Source organism: Lissotriton helveticus, chromosome 12 (genome assembly GCF_964261635.1).
Source record: "Lissotriton helveticus chromosome 12, aLisHel1.1, whole genome shotgun sequence".
Classification (NCBI taxonomy): Eukaryota; Metazoa; Chordata; class Amphibia; order Caudata; family Salamandridae; genus Lissotriton; species Lissotriton helveticus.
Genome location: NC_136073.1, coordinates 618578041 through 618597139, shown reverse-complemented (window position 1 = coordinate 618597139; position 19099 = coordinate 618578041). Strand labels below are relative to the sequence as shown.

At 43.2% G+C, this 19099-nt stretch overlaps 1 protein-coding gene across 3 annotated transcripts in view; it reads left to right on the top strand.

Moving 5' to 3' along the window:
- The window catches only part of LOC144797569 (SLAM family member 9-like), a 782823-nt gene that overhangs the window by 436319 nt on the left and 327405 nt on the right, over window positions 1–19099 (top strand). For all 3 annotated transcript variants that reach the window (XM_078668219.1, XM_078668220.1, XM_078668218.1), the window contains exon 5: window positions 14155–14210. In XM_078668219.1, the coding sequence (XP_078524345.1) occupies window positions 14155–14210 (56 nt within the window). The remainder of the gene's footprint in view (window positions 1–14154; window positions 14211–19099) is intronic.

Genomic DNA, 19099 nt, shown 5'->3' with positions numbered 1-19099 from the left:
AATCTTGTCTATCTTGGAACTTATTTTAACTCCAAAATAAGTAGCTGTATTTGCTAAACCCAGTATTGCTATAGTGGGCTCCTAGTTCAGCAATAGCTGCATTTTGGCTATATTCAATTTATAACCAGAGACTGACCCGAATTTCCAGCCTCCTCCACTATACACTTCATAGCCTTTCCTGGTTCATCAGAGTATATTACCACATCGTCCACGTATGCACTAATTTTCAACTCATATTTACCAGATACCATTTGGCTGATCCCAACATTCCGCTGTAGTGCCAACAAATAAGGCTCTAAATACAGTGCATATAGCAGAGGAAAGAGCGGGCAGTACTGCTGTGGGCCTTGTTCTATTTTAATTGGTGATGAGGTGTACTCACATATATCAATTTAGCAGAAGGTGACTTGTACAAAGCCTCTACCCATTTGCAAAATCGTTTATCAAGCCCAAAGGCCTCCATTGTCTTCCATAAAAATTGACTGGTAACCAATCAAAAGCCTTCTCGACATCCAAAAAAATCATATCCAATGTTGTCCCCTTCTGTCAGCGATTGCAGTGTTTATATGGCTTGTGGTGTTCCTGCCAGAAATAAAGTAGCTTGTAGCATGGATGCTAATTCTGGTCAAACCAAGGCAAGCCGCATAGCCAAGACTTTAGTCAAGATATTCGCATCGGCACTGATAAGCGAAATGGGTCTATATGAACCCATCTCCTCTGGAGGTTTGCACTTCATTACAAATGTTGCTATCTTGGTCATGTTACAAGTATCTGGAGCATTACCAACTTCATCTAAATACTGTGTTACCCTTTGAATGCTTTGTAAAATTCCAAAGGGATTAAATCGTCACCTGCTACCTTACCCAAGGGCATGGAAGTGATAGCAGCCTGTAGCTCTGCAGCAGTTATATCCGTATTTAACAATACTGCCTGTGATTCTTCTGCCATTGGCAACCTACTGCCTTCTACATATGCTGATGCTTCCAACATGCAAAATGTTGGAGGCTGGATATATAACTCTTGGTAAAAGATAGAAAACTGCTCAACAATGGCTTGAGGAAGGGTATAGACTATGCCATCATTGCCTTTAATACTCTGGATAAGACTTCTAGCCTTCCTGTCAGAGATCGGATGGGCCAATACTCAGTCAACATGATCTCCGTATTCATGCTGAAGGGCCCTATTTTTGAGATGGGTGGCCGCGATCTTCTCCCTCAAGTCTTGACTTAATTTAGACCGCTTGTTAATAAGCTGCATGTGCAAAGCTCGCTCACCAGTATGCCCTGTCTTGATGGCTGCAGCATGTGACACTTCTAATTGTAAAATCTCCTGGGCCAGTTTACTGACACCATTTCTATTGTCCCCATTTTGTACATAATTAAACTGTACTGTGCCACCCCTGATATCAGCTTTAAGCATGTCCCATACGCTCAAAGGTGATGCTGTCCCGAGTTGTCCTCCATAAATCCAGTGAAAGCGCTCACCTCAACCTTACGATATCCTGAGTTGCTAACTAGGTGTCCTGGAACTGAAAACTAATGCTGTTGGTCACCTACCCCTGATAAGTTCATACCTAAAATAATAGGGTTATAGTCTGATGACACTTTAAAGTATATCTCCATTTCAACATCCCAGAGATTCCCCAATTTAATAAAAATCAGGTCTATCTGGGAATAGTTCTTATGTGGGGATGAGTGATACATATACCCGGGCATTAAAGGATACAATGCCCTCCGAGCATCCATAGCCCATGTAGCCGAATAAGTTCGACAATGGAAGCCCTCATCTTCATTATTTATGAGAAAGCCAAATGATTGATTAGTTGTATCTATTGCATAGTTCATTGCACAGTTAAAATCTCCCATTACCAACACTTCTCCAGACAAATCCAGTAGTTCCAAGCAAAGCCTGTTCAACTTCTCAGGATCGTCAACATTCGGCCGATAAACTGCACATATTTCAAATTTCTGACTGTCCACCAAAAGTTGGACAATCGTTCAACTGCCCCTAGCATTGGATACAGCCATCAGTTCCTTATACTCTAAACTCTTAACCGCTAACGTGGCTACCCCTCGAATAGAAGCAGTCTGAGACGTGGTTATCATTCAGTTAATTGTAACCCAGTTGTTTATATAGATGTCTATCTTTATAAGCCAAGTGTGTCTCAGTTAATGCAATTATATGTGTGTTGTACATCTTAATCTCCTCCCGTAACAATTTTTGTTTATTAAGAGAGTTGAGGCCAGATACGTTCCAACACGTACAATTTAACCTAACCATTATTGCACTGATTCTGCTTTTCGCCAACCCACTCTGCCATAGAACCCATGCACTACATCAATTTATTAAATTTTTTGTCTGATTAAACTGACAAGTTTTCTCCCCCTCAAACTCCTCCCCCCGTCTGCCAGATGCAAATATTCTCATCCGTGCTATTTGGCAAAGGACCCCTCCCCCAACCCGAACCAACCCCTCCCTGGCACGAGCGCCCCTACCCCATGTCTGGCTAGTGAACCCTTCTCCACCTTAGGGCTGTAGATGGATAACACAGCCCCAAGAGAGAGTTACACCCCCCCTCTCCTTATAAGCACTCCCCGGGGTGTTACATGATTCAGCTTGTGAAGTATGGCATAGATTAGGCATATCAACAGTGGAGCAGTTATTCGATCTGAATGGCCTACTTACTTTTACTGAGCTGCAAACCGAGTTTACCTTCCCCGTCCTCATTGTTTTAAATACTTACAGCCGAGCCGTTACTCTACACTGATGGCAAGGCAATACCTGAGTTAGAGACTCCATCTATTTTATCTCATATTCTTAAGGCTAAACGGAAATCACTGATTACCACTGTATACCAAGGACTTTGTGAGCATAGGAAGGATGATAGTCTGTGCTTGGCATCTAAATGGAGTAGAGTATTACTCAGGAGGTGCTACCATAAAATGAAATGAAAGAGAAATGTATAAAGCGCAAACATTTACTCAAAAGTGTCAAGGCACTAGCTCATCAGACCAAAATATACCAGACAGATATTACCACATCAGAGATTGAAAAGCCATGTTTTGAGCGCCTTTCTAAAGGCCATAGATTGGTTTCTTCCTTTAGCCTTAATGGAAGCGAGTTCCAGAGCCGCGAAGTAGTGACCAGGAAGCTTCTTCCTCCCCAAGAACATTTTTTGAACCTGGTAACTACCAGGTTATGAGCATAGGCTGAGTGGAGATGACGGGCCGGGATGTAGGGCTGCAGATTATTTTTTAAAGAAGGCAGGTCCTATCTCATGAGTGGCTTTAAAAGCTATGCAGAGGGCCTTAAATTCGATCCGTCTCTTCACTGGCAGCCAGTGTAGCTCTTTAAGTGTCATAGAGACAGATTTGTGTTTTGGGATGATCAGAAATATACAGGTATCTAGAGGCAGTTGGGGGCGCTGTGCACACTTTAAGACTGTTTGCATTTTACCAGATAAACTTCTGAGTTGGAGCGCAAACCTGTATCCTAACAAAACGAGCTGCCCCAAGTGCAGATGTCAAGCAGTAGATATCCTACATATGTTATATACATGTCCCTCATTGAAGGCATTCTGGGAAGAATGTGTCTGGTAGCATCGGTCGGTTTGGGATATTAGCTTCAATTAACCCCTATCAAAATAATGTTTGGATGCAGAATGGAGTTTGACATGTGGCTAAGACGTATGATGTCTATACTTACAGCATCTGCCAGGCTCTGTATCGCTTGATCTTGGGTCTCGGCCACTCCCCCGCGGGCTACTTAATGGTGGGCGATAATTCATCAAATACACGATTCAAAACTGCCTCTGGCCAAAGTAAGGGGTCCGCGCCCACTAAGGGGGTTTGATAGAATATGGGCACATTTTAATTGGGAGCGGCAGATTGAAGCCTTTTAATGTTTGTAATGTTATGGGATTATTTCTGAGGCAATGGAATGTATTTAGGTTTGTTAGGGATGTTGTATCTCTTCTCTCTAGCTGCCCCTTGTGTAATAATTCCTTATGTTTCTATTGATGGCTGATTGAATTTCTGGAGCTGCAAGCCTCCTGGTCTTTTTCCCCCTTTAGGCCCACTTATTCCTCTTTTACTTCCACCTGTGTGACATATAATTTCATACTCTCTATTATCACTTGTCTGAGATGTAAATAATGATTGTATAAAGTCTGAAGCACAAAGTTAAATGTACCCACGGGATGCTCAATGGGGTGCTTGATCTGATTAATACTGACTCAATAAAAATCATTAAAAAGATAAAAACAGGAACTAATGTATGCGGCATGTTTGTTGAGTCTTTCTGTTCCTCAAAGAATGTCAGTGTTTTTTGCAGCAGGACTTAACACCCGTGGTTGTAATGAGACATCATTCAGCGGCCTGGTTTCTGGCTGCCTATTTCCTCTACAGTTGGCCACCTGACTACTTAGAATAATAAAAATAGATTTCAAAGAGGAAGCAGTGATGCAACGCGATAGTAGAAACTATTAAAGTTTGTATGAAAAGAGAAGCAACAGAGAGAACTAGTTCAATTTTGAGAGCCAGCCGAGAATCCATGTAGAGCAAATGTAAAAGTGAAACATACCAGGTTTAACCATCTTCAGGAAAACAAGCAGAAACTCCTTCTGAGTTCACTGTGTTAAAGCTCAGAAAAACTGCAAGAGAAAAAAAATATTCACTGTCGGTGGCGGTTGGCGACATAAAAAACAGCGAGGTGCTAGATACATTAAAACATATATACATTTAAAAATTAAATAAAAACATACATTAAAGTAAACATCTAAGACAGAAAAAATAAAAGTATCAGTTACCTTAACTGCAGCACATCCTGAATGCCCTCCAGTCCCTGGCTCCAGACTCCTCCGAGTGCGTGGTGACATCACACAGCCAACTACCTTATCCAATCTAGACGCTGCTCTCATGCTGTTAACAGTGTTAAGCAGCACACGTGAAGTGTCTGAATAGGCTGCCACAGTGCTAAAAAAAGGCCCTGGAGGCCTGAGCTTCCTCTCCAACCCAGCTGTCTATGGCAGCTGTGTTGGAGAAACTTGGGTTGCGCATGTCAGGCTGGCAGTACTAAGACAGCCGGCCAAACATACATGCGCACTTCAAACTGAAGTGGCCACTCCTCAATGCTGCCAATCAACAACAGCAAGGAAGCACTTGCACTGTCCCCACACTCCATTCGACAGAAAGTAAAAAATACAATGTAATACAATAATTTATTATCAATTTATTTTTCACTCTTTCTGCAGCAGTGTGGTGGATGACACTCCTCTGCTTCTATGGGGGAACCACCTCTGTTCACAGCAGAATATGAACATGTATGCCTGAAAGGTTGTTTGTGTACAGGGACATAACATAGAGCCTGTGGCTCGCACAGTGCTCCAGAAACATACGAAATAACAGTTGGATTAAGGAGGGGTGGGGCATTGTTAACTGGGCCTAGGATTTGGGGTGGGCGGAACTCGTGGAGTTTCACTCTGTGGAATTCCGCTGAGTTACATAAAAACTCTGCAAGAGACCGCTAGCAGGCAGAATTTGGCACATCGACTTGCGTACAGTGATTTTTACCGCCACAAGCTTGTTCCGTGCTGTAAAATCAGCACAACCTACCCCATGCCGCACACCAGAGGGTGCTGCTTCTTTCTGGCACTCAAGTAGGTTTTCTACCCGAGCGGCAGTTTTTTCAACGTGAACGGTCGCAAAATGCAGTGACCGCCCACATTGAGAAATCTCACCAGGAGGCGTTCTAGCACACGAAAATCACGCAAAGGGACACAAATTCTCACTTGCCAACTAACACTGGTCAGCCACGCACAAGAAAAAACTACGTCACATGGCAGTTGGCCGAGTTCTTGCCAGAACTTCACATTCGATAGTGGAACGCAGAGATGGTAAAACTCCACAAACTCAGCCGGAGGAGCAGGACATTTTGCCCACCCCAATCCAGGAACAGAAGCAGGACTGGATTTATCTGGACTCAGCTGGATGGCACCACTTTGCCAGTTCTGCCCTTCATGCTGCTGACAGCTTACCCACTGTGCCTGCTTGCACATTGACTGTGGCTGTCTCGCCCTCATTCACTCCAGCACGCTGACACCAGCCCACAGCCTGGTACAATTTAATGGTATAACAACCTGCAGCTGACAAGTAGTACAGCAGCTTCATGTATAGAGGTGAAAGTAACACGCATTTTTAGCAGCTAACATTGTAAGTACTGCCTGTCTGGCTGTAATAATGTTTGCATGAGGTGCACTCGCCCCTGAAACAGCCCGCGCATAGAGAGAATGGGAGAGTCCGGGAGGCACTTTACGGAGGAGCTATAGAGGAGGAGGAAATATTGAGACATGGTGGATAAAAGGCCATGAATGGGGAAAAACGAGGGGAAGAAAGACTAAGAAGAACATGAGGTAGGAGAATCAGGGAAACTCACAGGAAGATGAGATTGGAGAAGAAAAGATGAGAACCCAAGCGGTGCAGCAAGAGGATAAAGACAGACACGGTGGAGAGTAGAGCCCGGGACAGCCCTCTAACCTAGGCAGCCTAGGAGCTTTTGAAAGGAACACATTCTTTGGATTGACAAACTGAAAGAATATTCATCATTCCAGAGGGACTTGATGTTGCTGTTCCCTGTATCTTCCTTTTATGGCGGTAAATTAGGAAGCTACTAGCTCTGCAGCACGTAGAATTACGAGGTTAATGCACCTGCTGCGGAGATATATGTGTTCCGAGCACATTTCTGTCTGTATAGTGCTAGTAAAATAGCATGACTATTGCATTGGCCAGAGAGAGCTAGGAGCAATCCACTTTTCACAGGTCTATGCTCCATGAGAGTAATGAAGGCAAAAAGAGGAAGGAAAGCCATCAATTAAGAGGTAAGCAAATGACATTGACAAGCGAGACAACCAATGATAAGCAATGGGCTGGCACTGTAGCTTGTGATAAGGTCCGCAATAGGCCAGCTGTCTGTAGACGAGACCTAAACACGGAAGTGTTAGGGAAAAGTTGCATTATCCTTTTACATTTGAAAATATATGTGGCACAAAATGTCATTGCACCTCCAATAGACAATCCAATGTTGTTCCCTCGATAGTGTAATCTCATAACATGAGGGTGCTACTACTTTGCTACTCTAGTTAAAACTGTTAAAAGGTCAGGTCACTTCAAACCTCTATCTCAACCCAAGCGATTTTTACCTTTGTATAAATTACATGGGATTGTTCAAAATAGTGATGGTAGTGAGCCCATTAGTAATCTACCAACCAGAGAAGAAGCTTTTGAGCGCGGGAGACAGAACAGACTCAAATCACTGCACAAATTAGTGTTAAAGCAAAAGGGACTTTGAAGACTAAATTTGAGGTTTGAATACAGGTATGACATTAGCAATTTATAATAAAAAGGCTTAACGGATAACTGCGTCAGTGCAGTCCACAAACAAACTCAGGTAAGTTTTGGAAAAAAAAGTATGTTACATGGGGAAGTGCAGTTATAGATTTGGAACAGGTGAAGAAGAGTGTACCCACTCAATTTTAACACTCATGTGGTTTGTAAGAGCTAACTGAAAGTTGAACTCTTCACCTTGGCAGAGCATCTATTTTTAAAAGGAATGCTATTTTGGATAATCTTTGTAAACCACAGAGGGGCAGCTTTATCCTTAGAGATGCGTCAGTTTCCCTGCGCCAGCCTCCGAAACCCTTGTGCCACTATGGATGGGTCCTATTTACAATATGGCGCACAATGGCGCAAGGATTGACAGATGTGTTAGAAATTCTGGCGAGTCTATGGACCCAAAAGTCTGCATTGCTGGAGTCGTGTCAGAAGTACGACGCAATTCCTGCAATGCATGTTGAGGCCTATAATTATTGTACTGCATCACTCCTTATGCTGGCTTCAAGCAGGCGTAAGGTTGTGACGCAGTGGCGTCCTAGAAGTGGCGCAGTGAAATCTTGTAGATTTAATTGCGTTTTTACAAGGCTTTCCAGCGTGGGAATGCCCAACCTGCATACATTATACCTGATCCGGGTATAATGTGACGCAGGGCTTTACAAAGAGACGCGTCTCCCTAGATGCATCACATTATAATTTGGCTGCATGTTTTACGCTGCCGCTGCATCACAAAAGTGATGCAACAGAGATGCAGAAGTGTTGCAAGGGGCTTGTAAATCTGCCCCAGAATGGTTAGAAGAATATTTTGTGAAAGTCAAAGAAAAAACCATAATACACATACTCTAAACACAATTAAACAAAATTCACAATAAAGATAAATACTGTGACACACGCAATCTCAAAATTGCCAGACTGATGCAGTGGTAATGGTGTGTTTGCGAAGGAAATCTTAAAACCCACAGAAAATCGCCATTCATGGTGTGCTAGGCAAACTATAACGCAGGTTTCCACCATGCTCTTTCTAAATAGAGGCAAGCTGGAAAGCATGAGAAGATAGATGACAGATAGGGAGATTAAAATACACTATACAACACTCTGCTCATTTCCTAAAACACAGTATCACTGATGACATCTAAAATTACATCATCAATGGCATGGATTTCGATTTTTCTATGGAACTATAACGTTACCTTAACTGTGTTTTTTTTCCCAGTGAATGTGAGTGTTTTTTCCACGCTTGCCATATTCCCATAAGATTGTTTGGATGTATGACATTACAATGCATGCTTTTACATCGCATGCTTTTACAATGCGGTTTTTACAACGCATACCATTACAACGCATAGTGCTTTGGGGCACTGGATAGTGAATAGTTTAATTTACTATTCCAACTCCAGTCCCTGTGGATAGTAGGGAAGGTGTTGGACAGTAAATTAAACCTATTCCCTATCCTAGAGCGCCCCCCCAGCGCAATGCGTTGTAATGGTTTGCGTTGTAAAAGTTGCGTCGTAAAGGCACTGCGTGTTAAAGATTGCGTTGTAAAGGATGTTTCCCGATTGTTTCAGCAATGCACATAGCAAAAACCTTTGGCTGAATGTACATGAAACTATCACCCAGCATTACTTACTTCCTGGAGCCTGCCTCTTAATGCCTCATATATATCGTATAGTTTTGCCCCACCGGATTAATTTTGGATCCATAATTTGTTCTAAATCCAAGGGTAAAGGCTTTTGTCAGGCAAAAATGAATCGGATGGTGGGCATTCAAGGGCCAGCTTCACAGGGTTTCCAGGTGGTGGTAGGACTTCCAAGAAGGGAATATTATATTTCTTCTGCCTGTCTTGATTTACAATTCGAACAACCTTTTCCTTTTGTTCCGTTTCCATAAGCATTTTAATCAATTAAAATAATCCACTCCATTTTAATTATTGTGAATACTAGCTTTACTTTAGTAAGATTTTTAAATTATATTTTTCTGTCTTCAATTCAATTTGGTTTGGAGATTTCAGTAGTTTACTTCTTTAACCATGTTGTTGTTTAGTGTTTTTACTAAATTTACATTCATCTTGGTCTTCTGGATTACCAACTATGATACATCCAAATGTTACAGAACCAGCGGACATGACCAGAGACGGGCTGCAACATATTCAGTCGTATTCAGGCAATAACGCGCTCTGTGCACAGTCTTCCACTACTGGACCCGGTACTGTTTAAAAAGCTTACACAGGTCTCTGGACTCTTATGGTAATGCTCATGTGGTTAAACTGAAATGCTTTCAGTCCGCTGTGGTCTACCAGAATACACGGATCTTTCCCAAGGAACCTACTGATTGTACCAACGTGTAAGGAAGCAAGGATGATGGTCAGCAGTTTTTTCGGTTTAACACCAAAAATGTCACTCTATCCATACAAACTTTAAATCCATTACTTCTTTAAGCATATGTATAAACTCTTTAGAATTGTGAATTTAGCTTAAAGCCTTGGGGGCATATTAACAACAAATAGCGATATTTATCGCTAAATGCGCTTAGCGCATTTTTTTATGGCCGCGTATCGCCGGATATTATTGCTTAGATAACATGCTATTAGCAACGTTTATCTCTAATGCGATAAAATATCCGGCGTTAGCGGCTCAATGCGTGAATATCGCTGGAAATCCAGCGATAATCAGGCATTAACGTGAATGGGGACTTAACCTGATTATCCACCTCCCATTGGATAACAGGTTAAGTCATGTTCTGAGCATGCGTTACGTTCTGGGGATATCCGCGCTTAGCGCTGCTTTTTTAATCTCTTTGCCTGCCTTGCTAATAGGCGATAGCTGTGTTAGCGACTGCTTTCAGTCGCTAACAGGTTGGGTATGCCCACTTTGCATGTCATTAGCGATAAATATCGCTGACATGTAAAGTGGGCCCCACACCGGTCGCTATTGCCTAAGAGCTGTCGCTAACTGCTGTTAGCGACAGCTTGCTAATGAGGTGATAAAATTATCACCGCTTTAGTGGGGAAAAGTCCTGTTAAAGCGGCGATGAAGCCTTTGCTAATATGCCCCTAGGTATTTCCTTTCCTCCAGGAGCCACCAAGGCCGGACTGGCCATAACGGGCATTAGGACTTTCCCCGGGAGGCTGTAAGGGTGAGGGGCGGTTTTTTGGTGGTAGGGCCTACTTTTTTTACTGGGGGCCAGTTTTGCAGTGGTGCGGCAATATCTGCCCCCAGTAACAAAAGCAGCAGTGCACATGTACGCACTCCTCTCCCCAGACCCCCGGGAGGGGGGGAGGGGGGGTGCTGGTCTGACAAAAATTCCCAGGGCTGCTTTGGGCTCCCAGTCCGGCCCTGAGAGCTGGTGTCGCACCATAAAACCTTTCGTTAATCAGTATTTTATAAATGTTATTAACATAGCATATACATACTCCTCACACGTTTCCCTTGGGATTGCCATGCTAATCTGGCCAAACTAAAAAAAAGCCCTTTAGGAAAACTAATTGCCCTTTGGGGGTTATTATGTCTGGGCAGAGTGGAGGTTTGTCGCATCTCACAGTAAGACATTTGGGGCCATATGTATCATTGAAATTCGCATTCGCAAAGGCCGAAATTCGCAGAATTTCGGCCTTTGCGAATGCGAATTCTCAATATGGTATGTATTATGCAAATGTGGTTCACAATAAGGAATCGCACAATATGCGATTGCGATTGCATTTAAGGAATCGCAAAAATTGCGATTCCTTAAATGCAATGTATGAAGCAAAAAAATATTGCTAATTGACCCTAAGAATTCTCAAATTACCACCAACTTCAAGTTGGTGGTAAGTTGCGAATTCCTTTGAAAAAGCATTTTTTTTTAAAAAACAAAAGGTGCCATGTGACGCTCATACATGCCCTTAGGGCATGTATGTGCACCATATGCGCACACATGTCATTTTCAGGGGTGCAGCTGGGTGTCCTTTGGACACCCCTGCACCCTTGAAAATATTCCCAATTTGCGATTAGCTAATTGCTAATCGCACATTTCCCCATCATTACTATGGGCCTCCTGGCCCATAGAAATTAATGGGAAATTATTCCTTAATTGCGATTAGCAATTTTCTAATCGCAATTAAGGAATTGTAAGAAATCGCTAAAAAGAAGCTGATTTCTACATACATACCATTTTGTGATTTCTAAATAGCGATTCCTTAAAAATCGCTATTTAGAAATCGCAAATGGTGATGATGATACATATGGCCCTATGTCACTGTTCCATGGCCTTGCTGTTGGATTCCTAGTTTCTGTTTATTTCTGATTATATTTGTAATCCCTGATCCATGCACTAGTTCAATCTTTTTTTTTTTTTTATATATATTTTTATTGATTATAATACAAGAGGAGAAATGGCCATATCGGGAGTCATACAATAGAACACATTACAGCAGCGAACGGGCAGAGAGATAGACGAAATACATATCAATTAAGGCATCTGTAAATCAACAATAAAGGCATAGAACTGGAGCAAAACAATGCGTTACAGCTCACCAACAGCCACCCTTATCAGAGCCATTCCACCCGTAGATCAGGATACTAGATATCAACTACTTGACACCCGAATATGAGGAGCAGTGCAACTCAGGATAATACGCCACATCTCTTGTAAAAGGGAAAAAGGGAAAATGAAGAAAAGGCCATAGAAACAAAATAAAGGAAGAAAAAAAAAACATCCCCCCACCGATGGCTACGGCCTAACCCCACTAGCAGCGTGCCTGTCGCCCACTAAACTAAACCCCAAGGAAGGGAAAAGATGGAGGAGGAAATGTCACACAATACCAGCTCCCGGACTCCCCTCCCCCCGTCAAAAGCAGACAGCCCCTACCGTCATACAAAGCAAGTTAAAGAAAACAAGTAAGCAAACAGATAGGGGAGTTATAAAAAAAAAACGCCCAACTCCTGTAGCAGCAGAGGCAGCAAATCTCGTATCAAACAAGGCCATTGTATCGAACCCAGACAATCAAACTCCGCCCTGGCCCCTCCGATCAATCGTACGAACACCACCCGGCAGAGCCAAAAGGAAGTCATTGTATCGAACTCAGACAGTCAAATTCAGCCCTGGCCCTTCCGATCCATCGCACAAACCCCATCCGGTAGAACCACCATATTAGCAGGAGAGTCAAAACGTTTTAGGAAATGGGGACCAATACAGCCAGAAAGGGTAAAAAATGTTAAGTCTCGAAGTCCAACAGATATACGAAAGTCAGTCCAAAAAGTACTGAAGGAAGTCTCCAGAAGTAAAAGAATGAATGGGTCCTGCGCGGGCGATGGCTCTGTTGATCATGCTAGTTGTTCAGGGGCTCCAGTAACGTACCACTTTGCTCGTGCGTAGACAAGTGGCACCAGGTCTTGTTTCTGTTCGGGGGTCCTCCTCTCGGGTTAAACCAAACTTTGCGGGGATCACCGTTTGTTGCAGGTCTGACAGAGGGCCGGAGTCCGGTGTCAAACACACAGTCTCGATCCTTACGGTCAGTTTGTAGAAAATGGCTTCCATTTGCGAGTGAAGAGCCCCGATGGCGGCCATTACTGTCCTCAGTGATGGCCCACACTCTGTCCGATCCATCCCCGCTTGCACGATAACAAAGCAGATCCTTAACCCCGGAGGCCGGCTACTCCGGGGAAACAGGTAGGAGCGGGGTGGACGGAAGCAACGGGCAACATGCAGGTTTAGCGATCTTTACACCGCAGCCGCGAGCGGGGGCTCCACCCGCGGACCCCGATAAAGGCAGCAGGGTCCCCGGGACCTGGCCCCCCACCCACAGCCGCAGACACGTCTTGTCGCCGTCTTTTCAGTATTCGCCAGGGACCTGAAACCACCACCAGGATCAAAAGGATAAACTGCACTCCGATGAGACCGGACTCCGCCAGGTACCCGCGGCCGATGTTGTTCAACTGAAACCCGGCTGGGTCAGTACTCGAGGCTCCGGCTCACACGCTGGGATAGGCCAAAAATAAAAGACGGTGTAACTTCATCAATCAAGTCGGTAAAAACTCCGGGATTGCACCCCTAGGCTCAGCAACGATTCAGACACACGGGAGTCGGACGGGAGGTCAGGATTAATTACATGATAGATCCCCAAGCGATGGAGGTTGACGGAGCCAAAGGCTTATGCGGCCATCTTGGTTGCTAGCGTAGCTCCTCTAGTTCAATCTTTTGATGTGATCTGTGACACCCAGAGCTTCAGTAGTTTGATCTGGGCCTTCTATACCCTGTCTATTGTGTTTTTTCATCTGAAGCCACAACTATTTTTAGATTGGCCCTTCTCTTCACCAAACCCATCAAGGCATCACAGCATATCCCTATTCTGCCTTCCTCTTTGGTTAGGGAGAACACTTCTTTTATCATTCTTGCTAACTTTTTTATTGAAACTGGTTGCTGTTTCCTCTATGTAAGAGAAAGTAACAAATGTAAATTTTACGTAAAGGTGATAGTGTGTAGGAGAGTGCACACATATGGGTCCACCGTCTTTTTGACTGACAACTCAGCACCTGACTGTCGATGTTCTATCATTTTCTTAATTTAATTTACTCAATCTTTTAAGGCAAACTTTCCTTTGACTGTGTAAATAGTAAACTGTGTGATGAATGCCTACTGTATAAAAACAATTAAGTGCAATTTCGACACCGTATGACTAAAATTGTTTCAACTATATAAGACTTGAATTAACAATTATTTCACAATGCTTAATAAAACTATTATATGCTTTGGCACATTTCTTTCTCACATTTCTCTTTCATTTCTTTTATTGCAGATCCCGAAGCTAAGAATGATGTACAAACAGTTTACGCTACAGTCAACAAACCTAAGGTAGGTTTACCATTCTCACAAAATGATGCATTATATGTGTGGGAAAGTGCCTCTTTCTGCATGGTAATCAATATTTTCTGTGGACTATTATTGGTGTTTTTTTTATTCTGCACACTGAGCCACTGCTATCCGGTCCATAGGGTATGTGCTCTGATGACTAACGTGATAAAATTGGATAACTCCTAATTGGCATACGTAGCTTTTCAGTAAGGCCATAGTATCTCTTGTAGAAAAATATGCAAATGACATGGAAAGGTTAAATGTCACCAGTGTACCGCAGAAAATACTGTACAATCCATTAGACTGCCAAAGAAAACATGGCTTCAAGCTTACTTGTATAGCCTAACTCATTAGGCTTTTAAACATGCAGGGAACCCTTACAAAGTAAACCTTTTGAAAGGAAAGAAACCTACTTTTAAATATTACATAAGCCATTCCCAAGTGGGCCTTACAGCTCACATGGTTCCTTGTATTTAAAAGTGGTACGTCCAAGAAATTAGTGTTGACAAGTATCACTAGGGATTAGCCCACAAAAGCTATTTTCACCGTAAAAGAGAAGTATCAGTCCTTGGATGAACATTTAAGTTCAGAATGGAGTCATAACTCGGCTATCTTTGGTTTGGGACAAAGGAACAGAGTATTGCAAACACAAGTTTTCATGTTTATTAAAAAATCTAATTCAGGAGTGGAGTGCAATTTTTATTAAATATTTAGGGAAAGCGACTTTTAAAAAAGTTAGTATTTGTCTGCCTGAACATCCAGTGGGCTAATAATTTGCAGTACCCAGCCAAAAGCTGGCCCCTGTCAGTGCTTCGTCTTAAGTATGTGTGGAAACTGCTTCCAGAGCAGAAACAGTGGCATAGGCCTTTTGACAGGAAGACTAGGGTCTGACGTGTGTGACTTAGGTCAGGATGGGCTGATAGGAAGAGTTCAGGAACTTCATTAACTGGAAACAGAAAGGGCGAGGTGTTCATTCACAGCAAGTGTACAGGGAGAACTAAGGAAAAGGAGTAATTTATCCCTGGGTTCATTGTGGCCAGCTTGGCACCAGCGTCGGACTGGCCTTTAGGGCAATTAGAAAGTGTCCGAAGGGCTGGTCTGACAAGTCAGTGCGAGGACCGGGTATTTGTGCCTGTTTATGGTCTAGTGGGCCAGATTTTCTCTGGTCTTAACACAAGCATTGCCGGCAGCAAGCACAAATGCATGCAGTTGACCATATCATTTGAAAACACATCTAAGTCTGATGCTTCTTGGCACCAGCCCAGTGGGAGGGGAAGCTGATCCCAGAATTAAATTGCTGTAGCTGAGGAAGAGGGGGCCTGTTCATTTTCCTAAACACACCCTTGGTTGGCAGAAGGGCAGAAAGCTGCACCACCTTGAATTTGGCTGAGACTAGTGCACTGTGGGATAGACTACAGTAAGGGAAAGAGAATGTACTGAAAAACTGGAAAAGGTTGCCCCTTGGAAACATTTTCTCATTTGTTAGTGAGCATCCAGCTGTCACGCCCACGCACTGGCTAGTCACACCTACAACCCACAGCTCATCAGAACAGTATCCACTCTAATGCAGCCTTGAAATTTTATTTTCTCCCTCCAAGACCCTTTCCTGCCACACCAACGGCTTCAGCAGGACATTGTCCAACTGGTATCCAGCTTTGAAAGGACTTCATTGGATTCAGCCTGCATGGAATAATAGAGATATGAAGTCTAATGTGCTGAAATATGCATGATCTCAACTCCTCTATAAAACAATGATCAGCGTGAGAAGAAGTTAGGACCTTTAAACCTACTTTTCTATGGCTTTTTTTGAATTCTCATTGCCTATAGAGATCAAGCTGTGTTAACAATGTTCACATGCGTGCAAGGCTGAATTTAAAGCTACGGAACAGGACAGGTTTACATATGCACAGATGAGGCATTGTTCACCACTCCCTTCAGTCATGAGTGGAGCATCCAAAGATCAACTAGAGATTTCATGGAATGTGAGAAATATTCTTACATGGTCAGACTCAAAGAGGGTGATATTGAACATATATAAACTTTTAACCCCTTTGCTGCGGGGCCGATTCCCCCGCTGTGCTGGGGAGAGGGGAGCGCGCACAGCGCCCCGGTGCTCATGACGAGCTCAACTGACTGAGCTCATCATGACCACGCCCGTTCCTTAGAACGCCCAGCACAGCAGGGGAATTAGCCCCGCGTCTGAGCGTTCTATCGTCATGAGCACACGAGAACCGTGGCTCATGACGAGCTGAGCTCGTCATGAGCGTGGGAGGGGTTAAAGAAAGGCAAAAGAAGAAGAAATGAGGGTACCAAAGCATTGTAGGAAACCTTTGGAAGAGAAATAACTGAGAAGGAATGGGAAACGGTGTTTGAGGGCATAGCTTGCTGCTATAAGAATGCAACCCAGAAAGAAAAGAAGAGAAAATCATGTATAACTGGTATCTTACCCTGCAGAGGCTATAAGCAATTTTCCCAAACACTAAAGACTTGTGTTACGTGTGTGGACGGGGAGGAGAACTGAGTTGAAATCTGTGGAAAGGGGTACTTACTGAAATACGCAGATAGTTGGATACTCTATATGGGACACAGCAGGGTGATACTGTTGGAACTGAGAGATCAGAGGGTGAAGGGTATATGGAAGTATAACTGAATATTGATGGGGCATCTCGTTACAGCTGCCCAGCCCTTAATTACTAGGGACTGCAAAAAATAGATCTAAGATGGTAAACACAGGTCTGGAACACGATTGTCATGAAAAAAGTAATGTACAATATAAATCATCAGCATAAAAGACTCAAGCACATGTGACAACCACTGAATGACCACCTCTTGGGAATAGAAGTAATTCTACTAGACCACACAGGCTGAGAAACGTGGATCTAAAGTACTAAAATGAAGATACAGTAAAAGGGGGAACTATTAGGAGACTAGAGAAGAAAAACCCTCAAAGAGAACTGAGGGCAGGTTAAAACGTTGGGGTTGGAAAGGGACTAGAAATATGATATGGTATGCTTATGAAATGGATTTTTGAGTGAATTGGTTCGGAAATTGATATGTCCCATTAAATGTTATTGAAAAAAGAGTGTTCACATGGTCTACTACACACCTGATAAGTTATTCAAATGGAACATCGAAAAGAATCCCGATGCAATAGAAGCGGGTTAGAAAATGCAAACAATTGGGCAGATTTACAAGAAAGTGACGCATCTGTAGAGATGCGTCACTTTTCCTGTGCCACCCTGAGAAACCCTTGTGCGACCATGGATGCGCCGTATTTACAATACGGCACACCATGGCGCAAGGATTGACAGATGCGTCAGAAATTCTGACACATCAAGTCACACAGAGCTTGAGTCCTGTCACAAGCACAAAGCAACTCCAGCAATGCATTTTGAGGCCTAGTCCCACTACAATACGTCACTCCTTACACCTGCTTGAAGCAGGCATAAGGTTTTTACGCAGTGGCGTCATAGAAGTGACCCAGTGAAATTTTGTCGATTTCAATGCATACCTTTCACGAGGCTTTCCTGCGTGGGGACGCCCAGCCTGCATACATTATACCTGACACAGGTATAATGTGACGGAGAGCTTTACAACGTGATGCATCTCCCTAGATGCGTCACGTTGTAAATTTGCTGCATTTTTTATGCCGCTGCTGCGTCACAAAAGTGACGCAACCGCGGCGCTAAAGTGTCGCAAATCTGCAACAATGTGCCTATGCTTGCTTAATGTTCTCATCCTTGCGAATTCTGGACAGCCGTTATAGGACATCTGACTCTTAGGATCAACCTTTTGGTGGAATTATAGTGCATAATTATGCTGGCCACTGAACTCAATATACCACATCAGATTGCAGCTATTGTATTTACTGCTAGAATTCTCTCTAAATTGTGTAAAGGAATGGAGTGGATAAATTCATCACTCCATGTGATGGATAAATGGTGGTCCCATATGTGCCATCATTTTGAAAAAGAACCAGCTTTTCTAAGGGCCATGGGCTAACGGTCAAAGTGGCCAAAGACACCATTATCAAATACAGGGCCTGCTATTCTTAGCATAATAGAATTGGTGGTAGGACTGCTTTGTGAGTCTGTAAGAATGTCTAGCTGTTTCGTCTAAGTCCTGTCATTGTGAGATTTGAATGACCTTTTACTTGTTCACCCTACCCCTTCCATGTAGAATCTCAGGTATTACATAAAACCAACACTCAAATCAAATCAATTCTATGCGCTGCACGGCCAAAAACTAGACTTGCCTTCCCTTAAAGATAAAATCTGCTCCATCTCTTTGGAGATTTCCTAAGTTACTAAAAACTTGGGGGCATATTAGCAGGGGCAATATTGCCGCTTTAGCTGGACTTTTTCCCGCTAAAGTGGCTATATTTATATTGCCCTATTAGCAAGCTGTCGCTAACAGGAGTTAGCAACAGCTTATACACGATAGCTACAGGTTTGGGGCCTGCTTTGCATGTCAGTGATATTTATCGCTAATGACAAGCAAAGTGGGCGTACCCAAACTGTTAGCGACTGAAAACAGTCGCTAACACAGCTATCAACTATTAGGTAGGCAGGCGAAGCAATAAAAAAAGACCCGCTAAGCACGATTATCGCTAGAATCTAACGCCTGCTAAAAAGTTGACTTACCTGTAGAGTCAATGGGGGGTGGATTATCACATTAAGCCCCCATTGGCGTTAATGCGAGAATATCGCTGGATTTCCAGCGATATTCTGGCATTGAGCCGTTATCGCCGGATATTTTATCGCATTGGAGATAAACGTTGCTAATAGCACGTTATCTCTGCGATAATATCCGGCGATAGGCAGTGATAAAAAAAAGTGCGCATTTAGCGATAATTATCGCTAATCCTTGCTAATATGACCCTTGGCTCT